Source organism: Anomalospiza imberbis, chromosome 13, assembly GCF_031753505.1.
Source record: "Anomalospiza imberbis isolate Cuckoo-Finch-1a 21T00152 chromosome 13, ASM3175350v1, whole genome shotgun sequence".
Classification (NCBI taxonomy): Eukaryota; Metazoa; Chordata; class Aves; order Passeriformes; family Viduidae; genus Anomalospiza; species Anomalospiza imberbis.
In genome coordinates, this window is record NC_089693.1 from 2,900,197 (window position 1) to 2,923,032 (window position 22,836).

General features: G+C 45.7%; 1 protein-coding gene across 1 annotated transcript in view; it reads left to right on the forward strand.

Annotated features, from left to right (window-relative positions):
• CHSY1 (chondroitin sulfate synthase 1) overlaps positions 1–22,836 on the forward strand; it is a 75,369-nt gene that overhangs the window by 7,879 nt on the left and 44,654 nt on the right. Inside the window, exon 2 of the mRNA XM_068203607.1 lies at positions 1,361–1,856. Within this exon, the coding sequence (XP_068059708.1) occupies positions 1,361–1,856 (496 nt within the window). The remainder of the gene's footprint in view (positions 1–1,360; positions 1,857–22,836) is intronic.

A 22,836-nucleotide genomic window follows, 5' to 3' on the forward strand; every position in this document is an offset into this window, starting at 1 on the left:
GCATTTTCTGATGGAACTTATGGAATAATTCTCCTGAAGTATTTTTACATTTCAAGCTTTATATGATAGCTAATTCTGGAGATTTCAAATTTCAGATGGTCTGTGCTGCCCAGAATCTGCTCAGGTATTGGCAAGAAGCCTGTGCTGAGAGGCATCTGGTCAGAGTGACAGTGATGCATTGAGGGAATACTGTGTCCTTTACCTTGGGAGTCTTTTCACATCAGCTTTAGGTTATGTTCTGAGTATAGCTGCCAAATAGAATTATGGATTATTCTCCCTGTATATAAAAAGGGGCAAAACCTGTTGGTTTACCAACTAAAATAGTTTTCAGTGGGTTTTTGTGAGGGGTATGTGATCTCTTATCCCAGATAGAATCTCAGAAAATGGTACTGCAGGCTTAAAATTAATAATTTTTGAGGGCAAGGCTGTAGCAGTTACGTGACTGAAAATCCTCCCTGGAGGAGGCTGTGCTCTGCCTTGAGGAATCATCCTGCAGCTCTTCCTGCTCTCAGTGTCCCAGTTTGCCCACGCAGATGGGTTGGATTTGTCAGAAAGGAGCACGGAAGGTGTGGAGCAGATGTTGCTGTGCTGCTCTACACAGGAAAGGCTCCTCTTCTGTGCAGTTCCTCTCCACTAAAACCTGGAATGACGTGTCTGGAAAGCTGCTGGAGGTTCAGCTGTTGGGTAGCACCATGATACTGTGGGAATTGGGAGTTTCACAGGCATCTCTTAGAACATTTCTGGTATGGACAAAGCCACTTGAGGTTACTTCTGCTCCATGTTCTCTGCTTTGCTTCTCCACGCACCATCTGGAGAAGTTGCTGTTTGGTGGTTTCCCAAGGGATGCCGTCTCCTTAAAAGTTCATGTGAATTTACTCTCTGGAAGTCTGTATTTCTGAGTGCACATTTGAGCTTTTGGGGAAGCTTAGAGGGAACGGAAGGTGGCTATGATGCTGAGTAACTTGCAGGGAAGCTTTGGAAGCAGTAAATTCAGTTGTATGTGAATTGTTGGCCCGTATTGGATCGCCTCTGTGTTTTGTGAACAATAGCTGTTAGTGCAAAACTGTGTGTGCTTAAGGAATCCTGCTTCCCACTAGTGAACTGCTGCTATTGAATTATTTTTCTAACATATGGAGGTGCCAAAATGGTACTCAGACTCTTGTCATATCAGAATTTTGTGTATGTTGTACTAGTTGCTGTGTGCGCCATGTGAGTGTCCTCATTTGTGTGGTAAAAAATAACCTTTCAAAGTGTTCAAAAAAGAAAATTTGTAAAGCAGGTGAGCCATAGTCTATGGCAGCTCTCTCTGCCTGCCCTGGTTTGCATATTTAATTATTCCTTCTTGTCTTTTTCAATCTAGAACGTGGTCCAAAACCATTCCTGGCAAGGTCGAATTCTTCTCCAGCGAGGGTTCGGACACGTCTATCCCCATCCCCATCGTGCCGCTTCCAGGTGTAGATGACTCCTACCCACCCCAGAAGAAATCCTTCATGATGCTCAAATACATGCATGACCACTACTTGGACAAATACGAATGGTTTATGAGGGCTGATGACGACGTTTACATCAAAGGGGACAAACTGGAGAACTTCCTCAGGAGCCTGAACAGCAGCGAGCCCCTGTTCCTGGGGCAGACCGGCCTCGGCACCACGGAGGAGATGGGGAAGCTGGCGCTGGAGCCGGGGGAGAACTTCTGCATGGGGGGGCCAGGAGTGATCATGAGCCGGGAGGTGCTGCGGAGGATGGTGCCGCACATCGGCGAGTGCCTGCGGGAGATGTACACCACGCACGAGGACGTGGAAGTGGGACGCTGCGTGCGGAGGTTCGCGGGCGTGCAGTGTGTCTGGTCCTACGAGGTAAGGACGGGGGGAATGGGGAGGTGTCTTTTGTGGCAGGTAGAGGGGAGGGTTGCTGTTGTGGCAGCAGTTCCCCCAGCCATCACCTCCCTCTGCAGCATCACCATCCAACTGTACGGTTCCTGCGCTTTTTGTTTCCTGTGAGTGTCACCCTTGGAAAGACCTACAAAAATTTGGAAATGCAGCAGTAAGGAGGGAAGCGGAGGAACATTCATTATTCATAACAGATATTTTTATTTAGATGGAAAGGGAATAAGCTGAAATCAAAATGGCCTCGAGTGCCTGCAATCCTGACTGTCCAAGCCTCTTTTATCTTCTTTAGCCAAGTACGTCTTGGTGTCAGCCTGGAAAATGGATGATACAATTACCGTGTTTCTTACTGCAGTTGAAATGTGTGTGGCTGACAGATGTTTGCCCTGACAGTGACAGTTTTTTCCCCAAACTGGAGCTGTCTCGTGGTGGCTGGCACTGTAACCCTGCATGCTGAGCTGCCTCCTGGCAGCCCAAATCTGCTGCTGCTCCAGGCACTCGTTGGCAGCCCCATCCTGCAGGCGCCTGCTCAGCAGGTCCTTGACTTCAGCAGAGACAAGCCACCACTCTTACCAAAACTCGTGGTCTGCCCACACTGATGTGCCTCTAAATTTGGCATTTTGGGGTAAAATACTAGAGAGCCCGCTTGTGGCAGTTTCCTGCTGCTGTTGGGAGCTGGCAGCTCCTCCCTGGAGGTGACAGGGGCTTCTCCTGCCTGGGTGTGCTGGGCTCCTTGAAGCAAGTCCTGGGTGTTTACAGACTGCCTGGCTGAAAGCAGCTGCTGGGCTTGAGCTGCACTTCCACCAGGGCAAATGCTGGTGGGTCTGCCTTAGAAATACGGGAGAAGTTGAAAGCAGAAGAGAGGCTGAACAGTTTGTCTCTGTGCGCAAACATTTACGACCTGACACAACTATGGCTTTGTCCTTTCGGGATGTGGTGAAGGGGGATTCTTCTGCCTGCGTGACAGGAGCTGTGGTCACAGTGACAGACACTGCTGCTGAGCCACTCTTTCACTGGCAAAGACTTGGGTTTAACTTTTGACACTGAGTTTCTGCCCCCAAAAGCTGTTGCTTTGTTTCAGTTCACAGTTCAGCGATGGGGAAGCCTTTGAGGAAGGTGAAGGAGGTTTCCAGCTGCAGTTATTAATTAATATATTTTGTGCCTGGAGATTTTCTGGACGTAGCAGTGCCTCTCCACATTCCCTGCTTTCAGACCTGGAACTAGTTTATGTTTTGCCAGCATTGTGTTTTAGCCATTTGTAAAGAGTCAGTAGCTTTTTCCACAGTTTTTAGCAGCATAAAATTTTTAATATAGACATTCAGAGTTGAAATGACTTCTACTGTGAATGCCTGTACCATCTGGCATTTGATAAGTTACTGAAGGTCAGCATTTTGGTCCTATTGAAACTGGCAAAGAGCTCCTAAATTCAATATAACCAAATGTTGGATTGGAATAACCAACGCTAGCACACACCTGCACTGGGGATGCTGTCTGACAGAAATAGATGGGGCTTTCTCATAACCAATTTTGTTTGATGAGCTTCTGTTATTAGCCTTAATTCTGGGTTCTCCTAAGTGCCATGAATTACTTAAAATTGGTTTGTGTGAAGTGTATGAACTGTTGGGTGTTCGGAAGGAACCCGTTAGTGTGGGATGTTAGGGCTCAGCTGTTGGGGAGAGCAGGAAACATTTACATGACGAAAGCACACAGCTTCTGCAAGAAGTAGGTCCACTCTGATTTAGTTGTGGCTTTTCAATTTAAATACCTGTCATCTTTTTTTATCTGGTCTTCTTGTTGCCCAGATGAAATGTGCCTGGTATTTTATTTCAGATAAAGCAATAGCTGTGTGAAAAAACACAGCTGTTGCAACAGCTGTGTTAGGAAGGCTTGGTGCAAAAGCGACATTTTCCGTGTCTTGTATGTTCATGAACATCAAGTAACAGGCCACTGTAAGTGAATTGCAAAGTGTTGTGTTTCACTGAGCTTCTGATGGAGCAAAAAGTTTTATCTGTGCCTGCTCTGCTGGGGCACAGCCACTGTATCCTTCACAATTCCCATCGGAAGAAAAGCTGTGACAGCACAAGGCTCAGCAGACAGAGCAGTGTTGGCCTTAGAAATCCCAAAGCTCAGACTTCTCCTTTGCAGCCTGCACTTCCTATTCTGAAGAGGCTCGAGTGGCAGCGCCAGCGAGGAGCTCGGGTCTCTGCAGTGGCCCCCCAGCTCGCTGGGTTTCGTTCTTAGCGTCTCGGGCGTGGAGTGCCCTGCTGGTCCTCACCGCGGGTGGCTTTTCCCTGCACTGTTCTTGTGGTGGGCTCCCTGCCCAGAATCGTTTTACTCATCTCCATGACTGTCACTGCCCCCTTTCTCTGATTTTAGTATCCCACAATGTCTGTACTGTGCTGCTCATCTTCCCTGGCCCTGGCTCTGGTGCTGTGCCCGAGTGCATCAGCAGGCCCAGCTCTGTGTGGCGTTTCTGCTCGCAGCAGTTTGTCTCAAAGCTCCTTTTTCCCCCCTTCCCGTGTTTCTGTCACTCCTCTGCTCTCTGCAGTGCCTCTCAGACCCCTTCATTAGAGTGGCATCGGTTATTGCCCGTTTCAAGACTTGTGAGGGTTTGTTCACACTCTTCCTGCCGTCAGAGGAATTGACACCACTGTGCTTTGGACTTCTGTGTCATCTCAGCCCAGAAAAGCAGCAGCAGCAGCATGTTGAGGACAACTGCAGCTCTCTGGGCAGCTCTGACCCACCCAGGCTGCTGCTCTGGGAGCAGTTTGCAGCCCACAAGGGGTTTTAAGCTCCTGTGACCAGGCTCAGAGCTGTTATTTCACGCAGCTTTATGTGACACAGGTTGAGTGAGTCACAGATGAGACATGGCTGTTAAATGTAAGTTCTTTAGGGCAAGGATTATCATCATTGTAAAAACAAAACCCAGACTGTCGCTGCTGTTTCACAAATAGCTGTAAAACTCAGCACTCTATAGGGTGGAGCAGCCAAAGCCGGAGTTTTTATGCAGTAAATGATAAGAAAACAGTCATGAGAAGCATGGAGCTGTGAAATCTCTGAAGTTTCCAGAAGGGAGCTTGAGAGTTTATGAAGAAATGTAGAGTGTGGTCTTTTTTCTTGAAGAGAACTAAAGGCTTGGAGTGAACTTCCTCAGAAGTGGTTCTTCATTTCTAGTGAATATTGGTACTTTGGACTCCTGGCACATTGCTGGGTGTTATTCTCAGGAAAAGATTGCCTACTTAAGTCTCCTTCCTCCTCCCCTTTCTTCTCACCAGTAGTTCTTCCAGTTCATCTCATGTGGATCACAGGGACATGGAGGTTTTGTTTTCTCCTACATTGCCATGTGGTGCCATGCAGGGTCTTGGATTTCAGCCTGAGAACATGTTCTGGTTTTGATGACAAGCTCTTTCATTTGTGATTTAAACCATCCCAAAAGTATTGCTGATCTCAGTTTTGTGTCTAATATTTCCTTTAAATGCACCCGAATTACAAAGTCACCACTGTGTAGCTTGGTGGTGTTTCAGCCTTCACAACTTAAAACTTCACAACTTTATTACAGCCTCTTTGTAACTGCTAGAAGTCTAGGCAGGGCTAAGATATCTCATTATTTTCTTCAGTATTAAAACCTTTCTGACACATGGTGCTCTCAGGTGATCCCAGTTCCTTCCTCTGTGTCCTACGGTGCAATAGTGGATAGTGGATCCTACAGAGGATCCAATGGAGCATCTTTTGCTACCTCTGGCAGGTATAAATAACCACTTTTGTCTGTTTTATCTCCTGTTCTGATTGAGGCTGTGGGAGAAATTAGGTGAGATGCAGCAAATGTGTCTGTGTGGAGAAAGCAGTGCTTTCCTCCAAACTGCAACAAGTACTCTAAAATGTCCTGAAAGGAGATAGGATTTTTTACACTATACATGGAAAAGAAGTTATGACAAGGGCAGTGATCACACCAGGAAACGTAAGCAGCAAGGAAGAGCAGGTCCAACCTTTTGGGTGTTGGTGAGGGGAAAAAGTAGGGCAGTGGTGACCAGGAATAGCAGGGGGCTTTGGGAGAAGGGGGGCTTGAATTAACATTTTGTGTGGTCTTTTATCTGGAGTAATTGAAGATAATTGCTCCTCTGAAATTCACTGGAGTTAAGAAAGCCCTTAAAGTGCACATTATATCTGCCAAGTCCACTGGCATTGCCAGAACATACTGTTTCTGGGATGGATGTTCCCAAGGGCAAAACTGAAGTTTATGGTTTTCTGTAAGACAGCCGGAAATAAAAAAATAAATAAATTGTAGTCCTGCAGTGATTGATCAGATCTGAAGGACTGGAAAGAGGTGCTGCTGTTAATGGCTGACCTCCAATTCCTTTGCTTTATCCTCTTCTCTCCTTAACAGAAAGGAGATTGATCCAGTTGTGGCTGGGGGTGAGTGACACCGAGCGTGCTCTCAGAGCAGGGCAGGATGGGGTTTGTGGGGAGTCCTGGGGCAGGGTGTTCTGGAGCACCTCTGTTCTCTGCAGACACTGGGGGCAGTGGGGTTGGACTGTGGCGTTTGGTTGTTCTTGCTTCATGAACCTCTCCTTGGAGTCCCAGCCAGCAAATGAAAGATTTGACTTGTCTTTGTGGTAGGAGCTTCCAGCAGCACTCCTGAAATCAGACATTATTATATGTGTGTATTGCCCTGGCTTCAAAGCTTGGGCATTTTCTGAAGTCAGAGCATGGAAACTTGACAAACCCTGACAGCACAGACACCTTATCTTGCTGTGTGTGCAGCCCACCGCATCTCTTAATTTCAAGAAAGCTGTGATGTGAACTGTGTGTGTGTGAGAGAGGGAGGATACAAGCATGCCCAGAGTTTTAGGGTGGGTGTTTATAAGCCATCTTTCCTCCAGCACTAAATTTTATCTTTGGAACGCCTCAGAGATGTCTTTTGGCTTCAGATTAAGATGTAAGTGGATGGCCATGCATTCTGGGGATGGATGGAGATTGAGCTCCCTGAAGGTAATGAGGAATGGCATTTTGTCAAGGGACAGACAGGTAAGTCTAGAGAAGAGCATTATCTGGGCAGGGGAGGTGATGCGTGGGGCTCAGGGTGAGACTGAAATACATGACTGATGTGACAGGGAGTCCATGACAACAGTGGGGGAGGCAGTGTGGTATGACCACTGTGGTCTAATTTTAGTGTTTGCTGAGGAGGAGGGCAGAGAGGTCAAAGGAGGGAGTAAAGGCTGCAGACTGGGTCTGTGAAACCAGGGTGTGGGTTAGGAGGATTTAGAAGGTTTGGAATGGGAGACAGGTCTCGGGTCTGCAGCCAGGTCCTGACCTGGCTCTTTCACTTCAGAAAATAACTGAGTATTTGAGAACCAGATATTCCAGAGAGGGAGAACTTGACATTACTGAGTGGTTTCTTACTGACTTCTGAATGCAGGCTGGTCAAGGTTTATTCTGTGCTGTAGAAATGAAGAACGAGTGTTGTAACAAGACGTGAGTCTGGTCCAACTCACTTTCTGCAGAACATCCTTTTCAGAGGGGAGGGCTGGGGATTCTTGCTGACACAGAGAGGCCTTTCCAGGCTGTAGAGCCTGTTTGGGACTGACCTAGTTTTTGTGAGCACATGGTTAATCTGTCCTTAGTTAGCTGGATGACTTGACCTAATGCCTAAGCTGAGGGTTGCTGAAATGAGGACTTTGATGGTGTTGTGCAGACTCTTGGGAAGCTTCAGCCATGAATCCAGCAAACAGAAGTTATTGCTTTCCCCCCATTACTGTTGTCTTGGCGTGCAGTGATTTTGTTATAAATTAGGGTCTGTGCAGCCTGTTGAGTTGAGGGAGACATCAGGATTAGTTGTTATCTTGAGGACAAGGCAGGAAAGGCTAATCCTTCTAGCATGACAGGACAAAGAACTCTAAGAAAATAGCTCATCATGCCAGTTTCTTAATTAAGGCACTCAGAAGAGAGTTGAGGATTTGAGTTTGTTCTGTTGAACAGCAGTGGGGATAGGCAGAAGGAGGTGAGTCTATTGTGTATTTTTCTTTTGAACTGATGGGAGAGCCATCCTGCTTTTGCAGGGTAAAATCTTACTTTACAGCTTGCTGAAACTCTGAGACTCTGGTACTTGTGCTGTGATCAGACCTGCCCTGCCTCTTGTAGGGGAATCCCACCTGACTGGAGGCATTGGAAGGACACTGTTAAATTCCAAATCTAATCAGTGTAAAACCCAGTAATACCTTTGTAGTCAGTTATCTCCTGTGGGTCAATGATATCTGACCAGACATTGAGCTGGCAAATTTACTTTTCCATTCCCTTTAGTGCTAATTTCTGTGTATAAAAGATGAAGGTGGGGGGAATAAACCATTTCATGGATACCTCTGTATAAAACCAGGATCTCTGGAAGTGTTCTGTGTGACTAGACAGTGATAAAAATAGATGTAAAAATGGTCTTTCCTGACTGAAGGGGACATAAAATGTCAGCAGGGGCTCTCAGTATGGAAGTTTTTAGCTGATCTCTATATAGAGGGTAATTTGGGGAGGGGCAGGGGGGCTAACTGTGTTAATTTGGAGAGAAAATTTGAATTTCTCCCCTCAATCTATTAAAGCCAAGTTCTGTGAGCAGCTTAAAGCACCAGCAGCAAGGAGGTGTCAGAGCCTGTGAGCATGGGAGAGAAAAGCCAGACTTGTTTGGTGGTGGGAAATAAAAATGAAGTGCTGATGTTGGGAAGGGGCTTAATATAAACTTAGCTGAGGTCACCAACAGGAGGGTAGGAACACACAGTTCAAATGCTTTCAGTGCTACCTGCTACTTGGAGTATGGTATTTTAAGAAATACTTGATGTTTTTCAATAAGATAACTTGAATTACCACAGAGAAGAAACAAAACTTGGATTTTTTAAATGGATGGATACGATGGGTCTCAATGTAATACCTATTTATTGCTTTAGAAAAACCCCAACAACCAAATTTAGCATAATAAGATCATTTTCTTTTGAACTTCCAGTGAATGAGCATGGCTAATTACCCAGAGTTGTTCTAGAGAGTGGCTGTAGCCACGGTGGTGTGTAGCACTAACCTGCTATGAAGGGTTTTCTTAATGCTTTGGGAAAGAGCATTTCCTAGCAGGCAGTGTGCTGAGACACTTGCCTTGCTCCCTGGGCTGACAGTGTCCCAGGGCAGTGTCTGAGGACGGGTTTGTCATCTGTACAGTCGCATTTTCTCCAGTTCACACTGTTTGCAGTCACTGGTCTGCTGCCTATGCTGCGAGAGATCCCAGAAAGAGCTGTTAACACCAGCTGACTCCTCACCCTAGCCAGAAACTCCCAGTTCATCTTTTGCTTCTCCAAAATTCAGTGGCCTTGGTGAACTTTACGGTCCCCCAGTGCTGACGAGGCAGAAAATGGCATTTGGGGCTGCTTTTTTCATAGTTTGCATCTGCAGTTACAAATGAGAACTGTCTCGAGTCTCCCTGTGCGCTGTCCCCGAGTGTACCTCACATGTCAGGAAAGAGATTGGCCTTTTGGGGTGTGAAGGACAACTGCTGCACCCTGGATGGGCAGGGAAGGTGCAAGATGACAACCTGCAGCAGTTTAACCCTGCTCTGGCTGTGTCTGGTGGCCCTGGGGACGGGGGAGTCTGTAATCTGACTGCACAGAGGATTAATTGCCCTGCATTTGTCTAACCTCATTTCCTGTAGACACCTCCCAGCTCCAGAGCGGCTGTTTTGTATTCTAAACCCATCTGATTGGAAGCAGAGAACTCAATTCTACTTTGCTGGACTGTTACACCATCTTAATTGATCTTGAAAATGCTTAAAACAATTTTGCACTAATTTCCTGTGTTAAAAGCTTATCTGGACTCCTGGTGGTGTGAACTTTTCATGGTTATCAGCTGGAGACCTCTTAAAATCTTGCCAGAAATCCCAGTTGCCTTAAGGGTGGGGATAATCTTCCTGCATGCCTAAGCCAAAATGACCTTTATGTGTCACAATGAAGTTGGCAACTTAATTGGAAAAGTTTGGGGGAATAACTGGTTTTGTTTTTTTAAATTTTAAAGTTTCAGCTAGAAGTGTATTTTTTGGAGCCATTGCAAAACTGAAAGTTGAGCTCTGGTTATTCTGGTTAGTTTTTTTACATGAAAATAAATTGCTAGTACCCTCAGTGAGAGCAAGTTAGTGGGTTTTTTTTTCAGTTGTGTCCTGAGCAAGTTAAAAGTGGTGCTACAATAATGAAACAAAAGTAAAAGTTGTGACAGATTTTTATGGGGGGACTCTTGAGAACCCGTTGAACTTCATGCCAGTTACTTGCAGCTTGTGTGGTAATGGTGACTTCAGGAAAAGAATCAATGCCTGCATATAATTTATGTTGCCATTAGGATCTCAAGCTAGTAGGGACCATTCTTTTAAAGGCTCTTTGAATAGGAAATGTCTATTTATCCATTTATCTCTTGTCCACGCTTCAGAGTTGTGCCCTGATGAGAAGTATTGGTGGTAAGAGGAGAGCCTCTACAGTGAGCTCCCTTTTCCAAGTGAGCGTGGAAGCAGTTTTTCCTTTTCACAGAGAGCTTTGCAGCCTATGTGATGCCATTTTTACCTGAGCTGCTGGCAGGGACTCGCTCCCAGGGCTGCAGTGCAGGTGCAGCTTCAGTGGTCAGCTTCTTCTGTGTTTGGTGATCTGATGTCCTGGGAGCATTGCCACAAACAGCTTCATTTGTGTCTGTGCTGGTTTATACTGAGAGCACGTGAATGTGAGCCCTGAATGTTTGTGCAGAGCTGAGAGATGAGGCTCCTGGAGCCAGTGCTTTGGAGTCATTAGCTTAGAAAGAGGCTTAGGAAAAGGCACGACATGCTCTTGTGTAATGAAGAGAGCACAGGTAGGGTCATGCCCACTGGGTCTATGTTCCATCCAAGTCTCTGGGTTTAATCCTTCCTGCTGAATGGCTTTAGGGAGCTCCAGCTGAGTGCTGCAGTTTTGTTCTTGGAAGCAGTCTTCAGAAGCATCCGGTACTCTTTGTGGATTAAGCACAGGTTCTTACACAGAGGCTAGGATTAGTGATGAAATAAATGGGAACCCATGGCTTGGACTCAGCCAGCAGTTCATTAGAAAGCAGAAAAGGGTAGTAGAAAACTGCCTGCAGTTCCTGAAGTGCCACTGTCACCTTATTTCAGCTGCGAAGAAAAGCGTGTTATCAGAAAAACAAAGGAGGACATTACCAGAAAGCTCCTCTACCTCGGGGCTGCCCCAGCCCTTCTGAGGAGGCAGCCAGCACTTGGATGCTGTGTCCTTGCCTCTGTCCTCGTGGTTGTGCTCAGCCATGTGTCAGTGTCTTCTGAAAGGCAGGCACAAGTCTGCTCATGAAAACTTGTTGCCTGCTCTTGTTCATGGTTGCCACTTCAGATTGGTGCAGCTGGATCGAAAAGCGCTCCGAGAACAGCAGCGGGGTATTAATGAAGGTTCCTCTGCTCATGGACCTTCAATGGGTGTAATTACTTGGCAGTAACTTCTTTAAACCTTATTTGAATTAAAGCTACATGTTTTGGCTGGTTATGTCACCACTGTATTAGTGAGGAATGCAGGAGAGAGTGCTAGTTTGCATTAACTGAGCTGCCTTAATCCTTTGTAACCATACTTTTAATTGTGTGTTTCTGTCTTGCAGAGAGAGAGAAAATACTTGCCCAAGGTACAGCAGAATTAGCTCCTTAGCATCTCTGCATAAGGGCAATGTTCTTTGTCCTCAGAAGGACAAAGTTCTTGGTGGATGGGTTGTTGAGAATTAACACGATGCGTAATTCTGCATAGATACTCAGCGGGGAACTGTCTGTATCTAAGGTCTGAATTTTTTATAAAGCTTTTTTCCTACAGTCCCCCTCAATGTAAAGGTGCAGAGTGGGTTAAATGCCTGACCCAGTTTTTTTTTTAATGGTTTTCTACAGTCTTCAGACCGTATGCTTGAAAAAAAGTCTTGTCCAACATGAGTGACTCAGAACATACACCTCTCACATTCATTGTCCAGGTCAATGAAAATATTATGCCCTTGCATGTGTATCTTTCCTGTCCTGACAAAAGAGAAATTTGCTTAACCTTATCAGAGATGATTTGTCAAGAAATCTCACCCCTACCTTACCTTACCTTGTTTGTTTAACCTTATCACTGATTTATTAACTGGCATACTTGTTTTTATATCCTTTTCTTATTGAAGATACTTCCTAACATCTTTGGCCAAGGGGAACTTTATTTAAAAAAAAGCAAACAGCCAACAACTGTGAGACAATAGCAGATTTAATCTTCATAAAGCAGCAGGGCTTTTGCTTCGCTGTGTTTGCTAACTGTGGCTTTTCCAGGTTTTGGACAGAGCAATTTTTCTTTGACTTTTTCAAATATTCTTTTTTTTTCCCCCCTCACTCTGCTTCCCTGGAGTTGAAACATGCACTGCAGTCACTGCGAGAGCCTTTTGCAGTTGCACTTTTTCTTGCTGTGTTTTACTGGGCCCAACTGGAAGCCACTTCTGATCCTGTGGAATAATGTGTTTAGCTGAATCCTGAAGTTTGCTGCTGCTGCTGTGTGTGCTTGTACTGAGGAAAAACCATCCACATGGTTTCTTATCTCCCCTCGGCCAAAAATAACAGCGCGGCTCCCGCGGCCTTGAAGAATTAGCCTAATTTCAGAACTGGAAACTAGGGCGAAGATGAAAAGTGTGTTTCAAAATATATAAAATAGCAGCTGGGTGCTTAAGCATGAGGATGAAAAGCCTTTGTCTGGTGGATCACAAGTATTTGTGATGATCTTTTGCACGGACTGTCCTGCAGGGACCGGCCTCTGCTCAATGGCGGGTTGGCTCCTCTTTAAACCGGGCCGTGCGCTTCTGACGTGGGACCTGCAAGCGAGGGGGATGGAAGGTGAGGGCAAAGTCATCTTCCTTGTGGCTGCAGAGCGGCTCCTGCAGATGCCTGGGTCGTTCCTCCATCCTGCCCTGTGCCATCTGCCCTGGGCTCGCCGGTGCAGCGGAGGTGTGAAATGTGTAACCCCGTTGATCCTGCGAGGTGCTCCGGCCGGCTGCCGTACAGAAAATGCCTTGTTTCTGTTCAGGCAGCACAAAGGCTCTTTTATAGCTGCTTGGCCATACATCTGTCGAGGTGCCTCAGACTGTTAGCACTGCTTACTGTTTGAGGTATGCAGCTCCCAGGCTGTGATGTACAGTGATATGTTGTTTATATGTTGCCTCCCTTTCCTTTTGAGGATAGGGAGCTGTGCTGTGTCCTGCCCTGAACAAAGCTGGTGTTAGTTATGGCATGGAGCGGTAGCCTGGAGATTTTCTCTTTAAAAGCAGACTGGAAACCTTCTGTTTCACACTTCGAATTAAACATCTGAATTTGGCAGTGACTGCAGGACAATAGAACTTTCTCTGGGGAAAAGCGTGTTGAATTTCTGCTCCAGAGACAGACCTGGCTTGAAAGACATTGTGTGCACCATAACGGAGGCACCCTAGTCCTTCACCAGGCACTTAAATGGGAAAAAAACCTGACTTCTTAAAATTTTTGAACTTTATTGCAGCCTTTGGATTAATTTCCCCATCCTTTCCCCGCCTCCGCTGTTACTTTTTTTCTCCTGCACATATCCTCATGCTTGTTCCACAGACACTTGGCTGGAACCAGTCCTGCCCAGAAATGCGCACTCATCTTTTGAAATATAGGGGAGGGAGTGAGAGGAGGCTCTGTAAATTGACCAAGTCCTGGTGATTTGGGAATCTCTGAGTTTGTCTCCTGTCTTCAGACATCTTGAGGTTTGCCATCTCCTGTCTCCTGTGTTTGGTTTTCTAAGTTGGTTTTTTTAACCCCACAAAGCTGACAGCTCTTCAGTTCCATTTCCAAATAGCTTTCTGATGCTGTCACTGCTGGCTTCTTGACTCAAAGTAGAGCTTGGGTAGAAAAACAGCTTTTCATCAAATTACAATGAGATAGGTCTCGTGGGATGGAGGAAGAGCACGAGAGGGATGTGCTGTTTCATGTTAAGTTCTTTTGGTTTGACGTTGCTCTTCCCTTCTGCTCCATTACTGTGGATAAATCATGAGATTTGGTAGCTGAGTGTGGCAAAAGGTGACTCGGGGTGGGTCCATGGCACTTTACACCACCGAGTCCCTGTCCCTTGAGAGGCAGCTCTGCCCAGTCCTGGCCTTGGTGTCGACACCCAGCTCTGCCTTGGAACGTGTGCCTGTGCTTGCTCCCCCCTCCAGGGAGTATTTCTTGCTGAAGATCTGTTTTGGCTTTGAAGATGCATTTAGGCTTTTTTGTGGCCTGTTTCACAAGAGGGTGAGAAGTTACTTTTCAGCTTAATTTTAGACTGGCTGTCATTCTCGGGCAAACTTGAAGTGTGGTGTTGACCTTGCTCGCAGGGAAACTTGGAGGAACCTGATTCTCCTGTACGTTGAGGGAGCTCTTACCCCGGGTCTTGAATTTTGTGCTTTACCATCAAAGGGGTTTGCAGGCCTTTCCCAGGCTCCTTCCACCCTGTGGAACAGCAGCTCTCCCTGCATGGCATGGGGTTATCCCCAGGGCACAGGAGGAGGTACTGTCAGGGCAAGGTGTAGAGTGTAAGAGGTCCTGACTCTGTGTCCTGCAGCCAAACCACACCTTCCCTCCCCGCTTTCACCAGTTACTGCAATTAAAATTCCACCGTCAGGGCTGAAGTGAGGTGAGGCAGGAGCAGACTTGTTTTCAGGAGGTAGAGGGAGGACCAAATTTTCTGCTGGAATGGACCTTTTCCTAGAGCGAGATCAGGAAATGTCCCCTCCCCACCTGTTTAGGGGCAGAAAAGTCACAGGCAGAAATGTCAAAAATAATCAGCGTGGTGTGCTGCGGTTCCCGGAGGGCATCAGAAGGAATGACTTGAGCTGGGAGCAAGGAACTCTGCAGACAAACCTGCAGTTCTCCATCAGCCTTTCTGAACTGTGGCCCAGGGCAATCACTGGAGATGATTTCCTGATGAAACTGAGGGAGCCCAGCTTGCAGGGGTGCAGATGAGACTCTCCACTGGCACCAGGGAGCAAAGTGGAGCAGTGGGAGAAAACCTCTTGGAGGTGAAGGGTGGTGAAAGCAAGAGAGCCAGAGTGAAAGCCAGGGAGGGTCTTATTAATGTGCTGGAGCCTAAGTAATTTCAAATATTCTAAACAGAGGTCCCGTGAGTAGAGATAGAGGGAACCAGATTCCTTTGGCATTTGCAATATCAGGCAGGCTAAAGTAAATGCTCTTGTGCAACGTTCTGCTGAGTGCTTACAGAGCAGATGTGTGTAGCTGCTGCTCCAAGTGAAGCAGTTTCTTGCCTGGTAAATCAGGGAGCTGTTTACAGGTGCTCACCTTTGCAGTGGACTAACAGAGGGGCAAAATTTGAGGTGGGAAGTGCGGAGGAGGAGGAGGAGGAAAAGCGGTCACTTGCAGATGTTGAAGGAAATATTTCTTTATGATGATGTGAAACTTAAATATGCTTAACCTTAGCTGGAGTTTCTTCGAGAGTAGGGAGGGCTGGGTGTGTGGTGGGAGCGGGCAAAGAAGGGCTGAGATAGGCCTTCAGAAAGGAAGTTAGTCTAAAATAAATGCAGGTAAACAATAAAATGTTACAAGGTGCAAGCTAAGGAACAACCTGCCGTTTTTCCTGGCTCGGGCTGGGACACAGCTCTAATCCTTAAAGCCGGAAATCATATCTGATGGGCTACAATAATCTTATTTTTCCTAGGCGTAGAACTCCCCTGTGCCTGTCTCCCCTAGGCAAGGTGGAATACCTGCCAAGAAACCAACATGCTGTGAGCCTCAGCTGCTTCCACATGCCAGCAAAACCATCCTGCGTGGAAGTGACAAGTGTGTTGCAGATGGGATGTGTTCTGGCGTGGCATCCGAGTTAAATCCAAGTGGGAGCACTCGTGCACCTGACTGACGGCCAGCAGAGGAAAAACACTGTGCTGCCTGAATTGTAGCTGCTGTAATTTCATGCCTAGTTACCATGCAAACCAGTCAACTCTTTACAGGTCTGAAAGTGACTTCTTAGAGTATGTTTTCTTCCTGTCCAAGCAGAGAGCGTGCAGTGAAGAACAGTGGCTTGGATTTTGTTTTCTTTGGTAGCCAATATAACGTCACTGGTTGTCTTTGTGTCTGCCTCTCTTTGTGTGGTGGGGACAAAAAAGCCGTGTCCAGTTTGGGAATGCTGCCAGTTTTATCAATATGATGATTATATTCACAAGAAAGGAGCTGCAGTGGTTCTTGTGGTGCCTTGATGGTAAATAATAGTAAAATATGGCCGTCTCTTAATATTCTGGTTAGACTCCCCCGGTTGCCACACACTGGAAAGCACCCCTTTTCAAGTAGCTGTGTGCTCATGCACTCTGTGGTCAGCTAAAGTAAATGTGTGTGCTGGAATGTAGCAGAATCACTGTAAAATATTCCACACCCTGTTCCTGAGCATTGTCACTTGGATGATGCTGTTGCAGAGCTGGGATTTTTAAAATTTATTTTTAAATCTTCAAGTGTTCGATGGAGTTGCTGCAGTCCTTTCTAGAGGCTTTGGGAATAAAACCAATAGCTATAACTTTGCAGCTTGGAAATATCTGCACAGACTCAGTCCTGCACCTCACACCAGACAATAATGAGCACTGAAAGCTAAACGGAGCCCATTGATATGGTGATGATCAGTACTTTTTTCTTTCTGATTAATATTCAACCTGTGTCTTCTATAACGTTTCAAACAGACCATGGGATTGTCCATTCTCCTCAGATGCAGTTGCCCCGTGGATTTGAGCGTGTCCTGCCAGGGAAGCTGTTGGCACTGTGTCCTGTCAGGGCAGTATCCCCGTTGGCCTGTGGTGCTGTGGTAATGTGGATGATCCAGTTTGGGTTGTTTTTCATTCCCTGAGAGTGGGCCTGGGCGGAAGGTGACGGACTGCAGCGTGGGGGGAGTTCCTTCCATGTTTGATGTGCTGCAGCGTGGGGTCTGTAATCCCACAGGGGCTGCTGTAGCTCAGCTGGGAGTCTGGGAGCTGTGCAGGAAGGGCAGAGGACTGTGTGCTCCAGCCCTGGCCTTGGAACGCTCGCGTGCCGAGAGGTTTGAGGGAGGAGCAGTGAGTGGCAGGACACCACACAGTGCCATGGCCAGCACTAAGTGAGCAAGAGCAGAACCAGGTGTTGTGAATGATGCTTTAACCTGAAGCAAATTCAATTTACACAAACAGCTTGGGAAAGAGAGAACCTGTCTGTGCTTTAGGAGAGCTCTCTGACTGCTCTGCCAGCTCTCATCTGCCCTGTTTTCCTTGTCACCTCCAGTGTGGAGTGGCCACATTGGTTCTCTCATGGGATCAAGAGCTCACTGGCCACCAAAGGAGGCAGGCCAGGAGGCCAGCAGGCTCTCAGAGGCTGGGGATGAGCTGTCCTGTGGCTCTTGGACATCAGATGGTGTTTGAACAAGGCAATGGAGCTACTTGGGAAGGCCAGCACCCTCCAGCTCATGCTGGCTTTTGGCAGGTGTCCTTTGGATGTTGAGAATGGGGACTTGGATGTACGGGTTAACCAGGCTGGGCCGGAAAGTTTCCCAGGTGTAACTATGGGAAATGTAGTTCCTACCTCCCAAAAGGGCAAGAGGAAGGGTCTGTGTCAGGTGGCCAAACACACCTTCCCTCCTGCCCCCAGCACTTTGGCTGAAGGTCGAGGCTGAGAGCTCTGCTTTCCATGCTGGGGTAGCCAGGGAAGCTCAGAGCCATGCAGTGTCAGTGGAAGGAGGAAATTCGTAGGATCTGAAGGGGAATTAAAGCACAAGGGCGTTCAGAGAGTGCTGAGGCTCATCTCTGGATTGTGCACTTCAAACCAGAGCTGCTGCTGGGTAGATCCCTGCTTGCCCACACCACAGCAAATTTAACAGGATAATACTTTGGAGAGATGATAGATCATTCTGTTTGTTGGTTTCTCTGGGGAATGCTGGAAGAAATGGGGATTTGCACATGTAAATATACCTAAATAGATCAGTGTGTGTGCAGCCCTGCTCCCTGAAGGGAGAAGGTGCCCCCCAGTCAGGGATGGGGGATGCTCTCCCAGCAGTTCCACATCTTCTCCCCATGAGCTTTCAGGAACTGGAGGTGTTGGAAGGAGCTGGGAAATTAAGAGGGAGAGGAGTGAAATACCATGTGAGGCTCATGCAGCCTTTTTTTTCTCACTCTGCAATAAAGATGACCTTGCTGGCTTGATTGCTTTAGGTTTGCTGCAAATCTCATCCACTCAGCAAAGTGCTGGAGGGAGCTGCTGGCAATGTCTCCAGGTAACAGTAATAAAACCCCAAGTGATTACAATATTATTTTATTTGTAACTGAATGAAATGCATCAGGGATCTGCAACAGAGCAGTAATTTGACAGGGTGTGCAGGCAGCTCTGCCTTGTGGGGAGAGGGGAGGGCTGGGGAGGGGCTCAGGCTTCCCAGCATTCTCCATAGGCACAGCTCAGGATGTGAGCTTTTTTCTTCTAGAAAAAAGGATTTCTAGGAAATGCAAGATGAAGTGGTCTTTGTTTGGACTGGCCACACAATCCCCTCACGAGCAAACACTTTATCATGCCAGTTAGGCTGTGATGAGTGATGTATTACAGTAGCAGGCTTGTTGCTCAGTGGAGCTGCTGCTGCTGCCTTTATGGCCAGAGAAAACCAGGCAGAGAGCTTGCTTGAAGCACTTCAGTGCTGAAATTGCTGTTACAGCCCTTTCAAGGGAAATTCTTGTGGCAGAAGGCTTTCACATTATTAATTAGTCTCATTTCTCTACCTTGTGAAAGACAATTCCAAAAATTAAGAATCAAGTTCAGGTAAATTTTTACTGAATGAGGTAACGTTATAATGGAAGAGAATCTTGTAGTTATACAAAAATGTCTTATAAGTGCCTTTTGTGGTTGTAAATGTGCAGTGAAGGTATTTTTTTTTCTTGCATTCCCCCTCCTCTCCAGCAAAACCTCACTGAGCACGTCTGGACAATGAATGTTCTTTTGTAGGGATGAACACACAATCTCAGAGGTTAAATTTGCCCTGTAAGATGTTTGCACTCACATAAAGCTCTTTTTATGTGTGACATTTCCTGCATTATAGCAACCAGCTTCAAAAAAGGAGTGTTTAACGAAGACTTGACTTCACATAAGCAAGGCTTGAGTTACCTTTTAAAAATGTCAGTGTCACTTAAAGCCCTTAATACTGTCCTCAGCTTGCTCCCAGTCCCCTCCCTGACCTGGTGCTGGGGTGTGCAGGACTTCAGTGGGTCCAGCTGGGCAGTTCTTGCTCTTGTGACTCCGGGAATTGCCCGCCCAGCCTATGCTAAAGGATCTGTGCACCCCAGGGGTGCATCCCACACCTTGGCTACCACCGAGCCTCCAGTCTGTAAATCACTGCAGAAGTCTCTCAGTTGGACAAAACTTCACCTGGGCAGAAACTCAGCACGGGGCTCTTCTCAACACATCCCTCCCAGGAGGGGTGCATTTTGTTGTTTTGAGGTTTTTTTGTTGTTTTTATTTTTTTAATTCCATTTATCCTTTCAAGACTATCACCCTTAGGACTTTACAGTGCATGGAGCAGACTTTTTATTTCACGTGGGCAGCTGTGTGTCCACTTGCTGGCTCAAGTCACTCCTCTCCATGCATTCAGTGGCTTTTTTCTCCTTTTTTCACACTTTTTCTTTCGCAGATAGACTTTGGACACTGCTATTAAAACGATGCAAATTTCCATCTTGACTAGAAGAGGCTGACCACTGAAGCTGCCTTGCTTTTAATGCTATTCAGGATGTGTCTTTTTTTATCTCTTTTTTTTTTCTTTCCTTCTTCAGTCAAGTCTACAAAGAATACTCTGTCTTATGTGCTTTATATGTATGATTTCTTCTTAAAGGACGACTCATTTCCTCTACTTTAGAGGTATTTTCTTAAATCTGTCACTTCCTGTCTCTTCCTTTGCTGTCTGATTTGCCAGTTTTTACATTTTTTTCGTTACTGTTCCGCTCATTAAATGCTCAAATCCTTCGGGAATTGCGTTTCTGCCCAGGCGAGTGAAACTTCTTTTTTATTCTCTGGCAAGAAATATTTGACGATTAATTTAATTGCTAAATTGGCTTTTAAGCAGAAGCAGGCTTGGGAAGCTGAAGGGGAATTAATCACGCCTGGTTAACAGAAGGGACTTGCAAACGTGAAGGCTGCACCAAAGACGTCAGTGAAAGCCGAGGTGCACGGCAGCTAACAAGCTTTTAGTATTTTATCATACTTTTTTTTTTTATTTCTTGCTGGCTTTTGCTGCTTTTTGCCTGCTTGGAGAACAGACTGTTCCCTCCCAGGGAGAAAGGAAAAGCTCAGATCCACGTGCTCGTGTGAGGTACCAAGGCTTTCATCCTTCACCTGTCCTGCAGCAAAAGGAGCGTCCCCAAAAAGCCTCATCCTGACAAATGTTTCTCTTGAACTTTCTGTAGACGCCCCCAATTGATTTGGATTGAACCGTCTTTAATGTACAAACAATTGGAAATTAATTCTGCTGTAGAAAAATGCTCAGTTCCAAACAGCAAGTGCTGCATCAGATGACATTTAAGATTATTTTGTAAAAAATGTACTAATACAGAAAGTGAAATATAGCTAAGTTGCAAAAGATACTGCTAAACAAGGCCTGGCATAAGGTTGAATTTTCCTCTGATGTAAATAAGTGTAACTTGATCAGGTAGCAAGGTTATGCTGATGTACATCAGCTAAAGATTAGAAATCTTGTAGATAATTACAAGTACTACTATAAAATACTGACGTCTAAAGGATAGGGTTCTCAGTGTTTTATTAAAACAAATTGAATCCCTGTTGAAAATGTTTCTTCCTGCAAGACTATTTTCCTGTTTCTTCCTGTCTTGAGTGAGCTCAGCTTCATGGGACTCCAAAGGCATTATTACAACTGCTGTAATTACCCAAAATAGCTGTTCTGTACATAAGATTGGCATGACATTAAAGCTCAGTGTCTTGGACTTTTGCAGGACTAGGCTCCAGTAATGACTCTTCCATTGTCGAGCTGGGAATCTCCCTTTGAAATGCATAAAATCCTTTATAAATACTGGGGGTGGGGTGTCAAGTTGTAAAATGTCTGATTTTTATTAACCATGTAAGATCTCCTGTTGGTGGGAAATACCAGTAGGGCCTTGCACAAAATGTGTATTGGGGGAAAGATGGGAATTTAGGAAGAAAATTTGTGTTTGCAGAGGTAGGAGAAGCAATTTCATTGAGGGTTATCTGTTTTACCTGCTGTCTCCATTGACAGAGGGATTAGCACTGTTGTGGCAATACTAGGTTTGATGTTTGGAAGTTAAATAAAGTGGAGGAAAGAAATGAGGAATTACAGATGTGAAAAATGCTCCTACATAGGTAAAACCACAGAAGTTATTCCATACATTAATAAGTGACACGTCTTGTAAAATGCACATGTAATACTGACTTCTGCAGGATGCCTGTAACTTGAATAAACACTTTCCTGCAACACCTAGATGAAGACATTGAGGTTTTCTGCATTGTTTGCCATGCGTTAATTTAGACATGCAAATTCTGACTGAAGAATTTGATTTCCATAGTGCAGGAAGTATTTTCTGAAAAACAAGCAACCCCAAATGGTATCAGCATTGTACTGAACTTGGGCCTGTGCTTTGAAAATCACTTTTTCATGGGTTAGACTGGCTCCAATCAAAAATTTTCTACTGAATGTTAATTATTTTTGCATTTTTTTTCCAGTAAATGTTAACAGTCTGAGAACTGCAGTCTACTGATCATTTTCCCATGATTTATGTAGTAGTTGAGCAGAGCAAATATAAATCTGATTAGTTTTGAGCATTTTTGTTTGGTTAGGTTTATCAGAGGTTGTAAGGTAAACGAAAACACAGCTGTGGTTCAGGCAGTCCTGCCCAGCTGAATGGTTTGCTACTTACACAGGTGATTAAAATAACAGTATCTCGTGCACATGGGCACATTAACTGAGATCTAAAATGCCAGAGTTGTAAATACATAATTATTGATGCACAAGGTTCTGATGTACCCTTGTGCTGAAGGGCTGGTAGAGTGTTGAGCAGCTGGTGAAGGCTTCAGCTGGGAAAAGTAACACAAAAATATGCAGTAAACCTAAAATTTCCTACATGGAAAGGGGCAGGGTGTTTTTATAATAGAAAAGAGTAATTGGACTTGAGAGGACATCTGTAAACTTCACTTTTCCCTTCCCTTGAACTCCTAAGGGAGAGCTCAGGGCTTCCTTCTTGCTCATCCTGTAGTTGTGTTCTAGACATTTCTCAACCACTTTTGAGCGACTTTTTCATTAGTCCCTTGGGAGTTCTGGATTTTTCCCTTTAAGTTGTAGCCAAATAGTGTCTTGCCCTAGGGTCAGAGAAGAACACCTTAGTTACACTGTTAACCGGTTCCTTCACATTTAGGTTATTGTTTTACAAATCTTTGTCACATTTTCGTGAGTCATACCTTGGCTCCTTTCAAACCAGTGGCATTACTCTTTCCTGTTCACAGTCTGACTTGTACTTAGGTAGTTCGTTAGGGTCATGTCCTCCACAGACTTTAATTTCTGGTGCTTTTCAGTCTTCCCCTGCAACCAGATGACTTGTGGACCATTTTCTTTTTTGCTGTGGTGGATTTCCACTGCTTCACCGCTGTACCACTGAGAAGCAGCATTTTGTTTGCTTCGATCTGTTTTCCTCCTCTTATTGCCATCCAGAGGATCTTGTGAGCTCATTTAACAGCCTTCAACCTCTACTCTCTACCTGTTAGTATTTTTCTTTGGATTCCTACCATCCTCTGGAGCATTGCCTCTTACTAATTGAGAGCTAATGCTAAGTAGGGCAAACATTGTAAAGAGCAGCTTTTCCATGAAGAGCCTCTTTAATTGCTGGCAGGAGAGGGTAATATCTGCAGTGTTTCCTTTCCCTTTGCTAATGCAGGTTCAAGTATTGCCCGTCCTGCTGT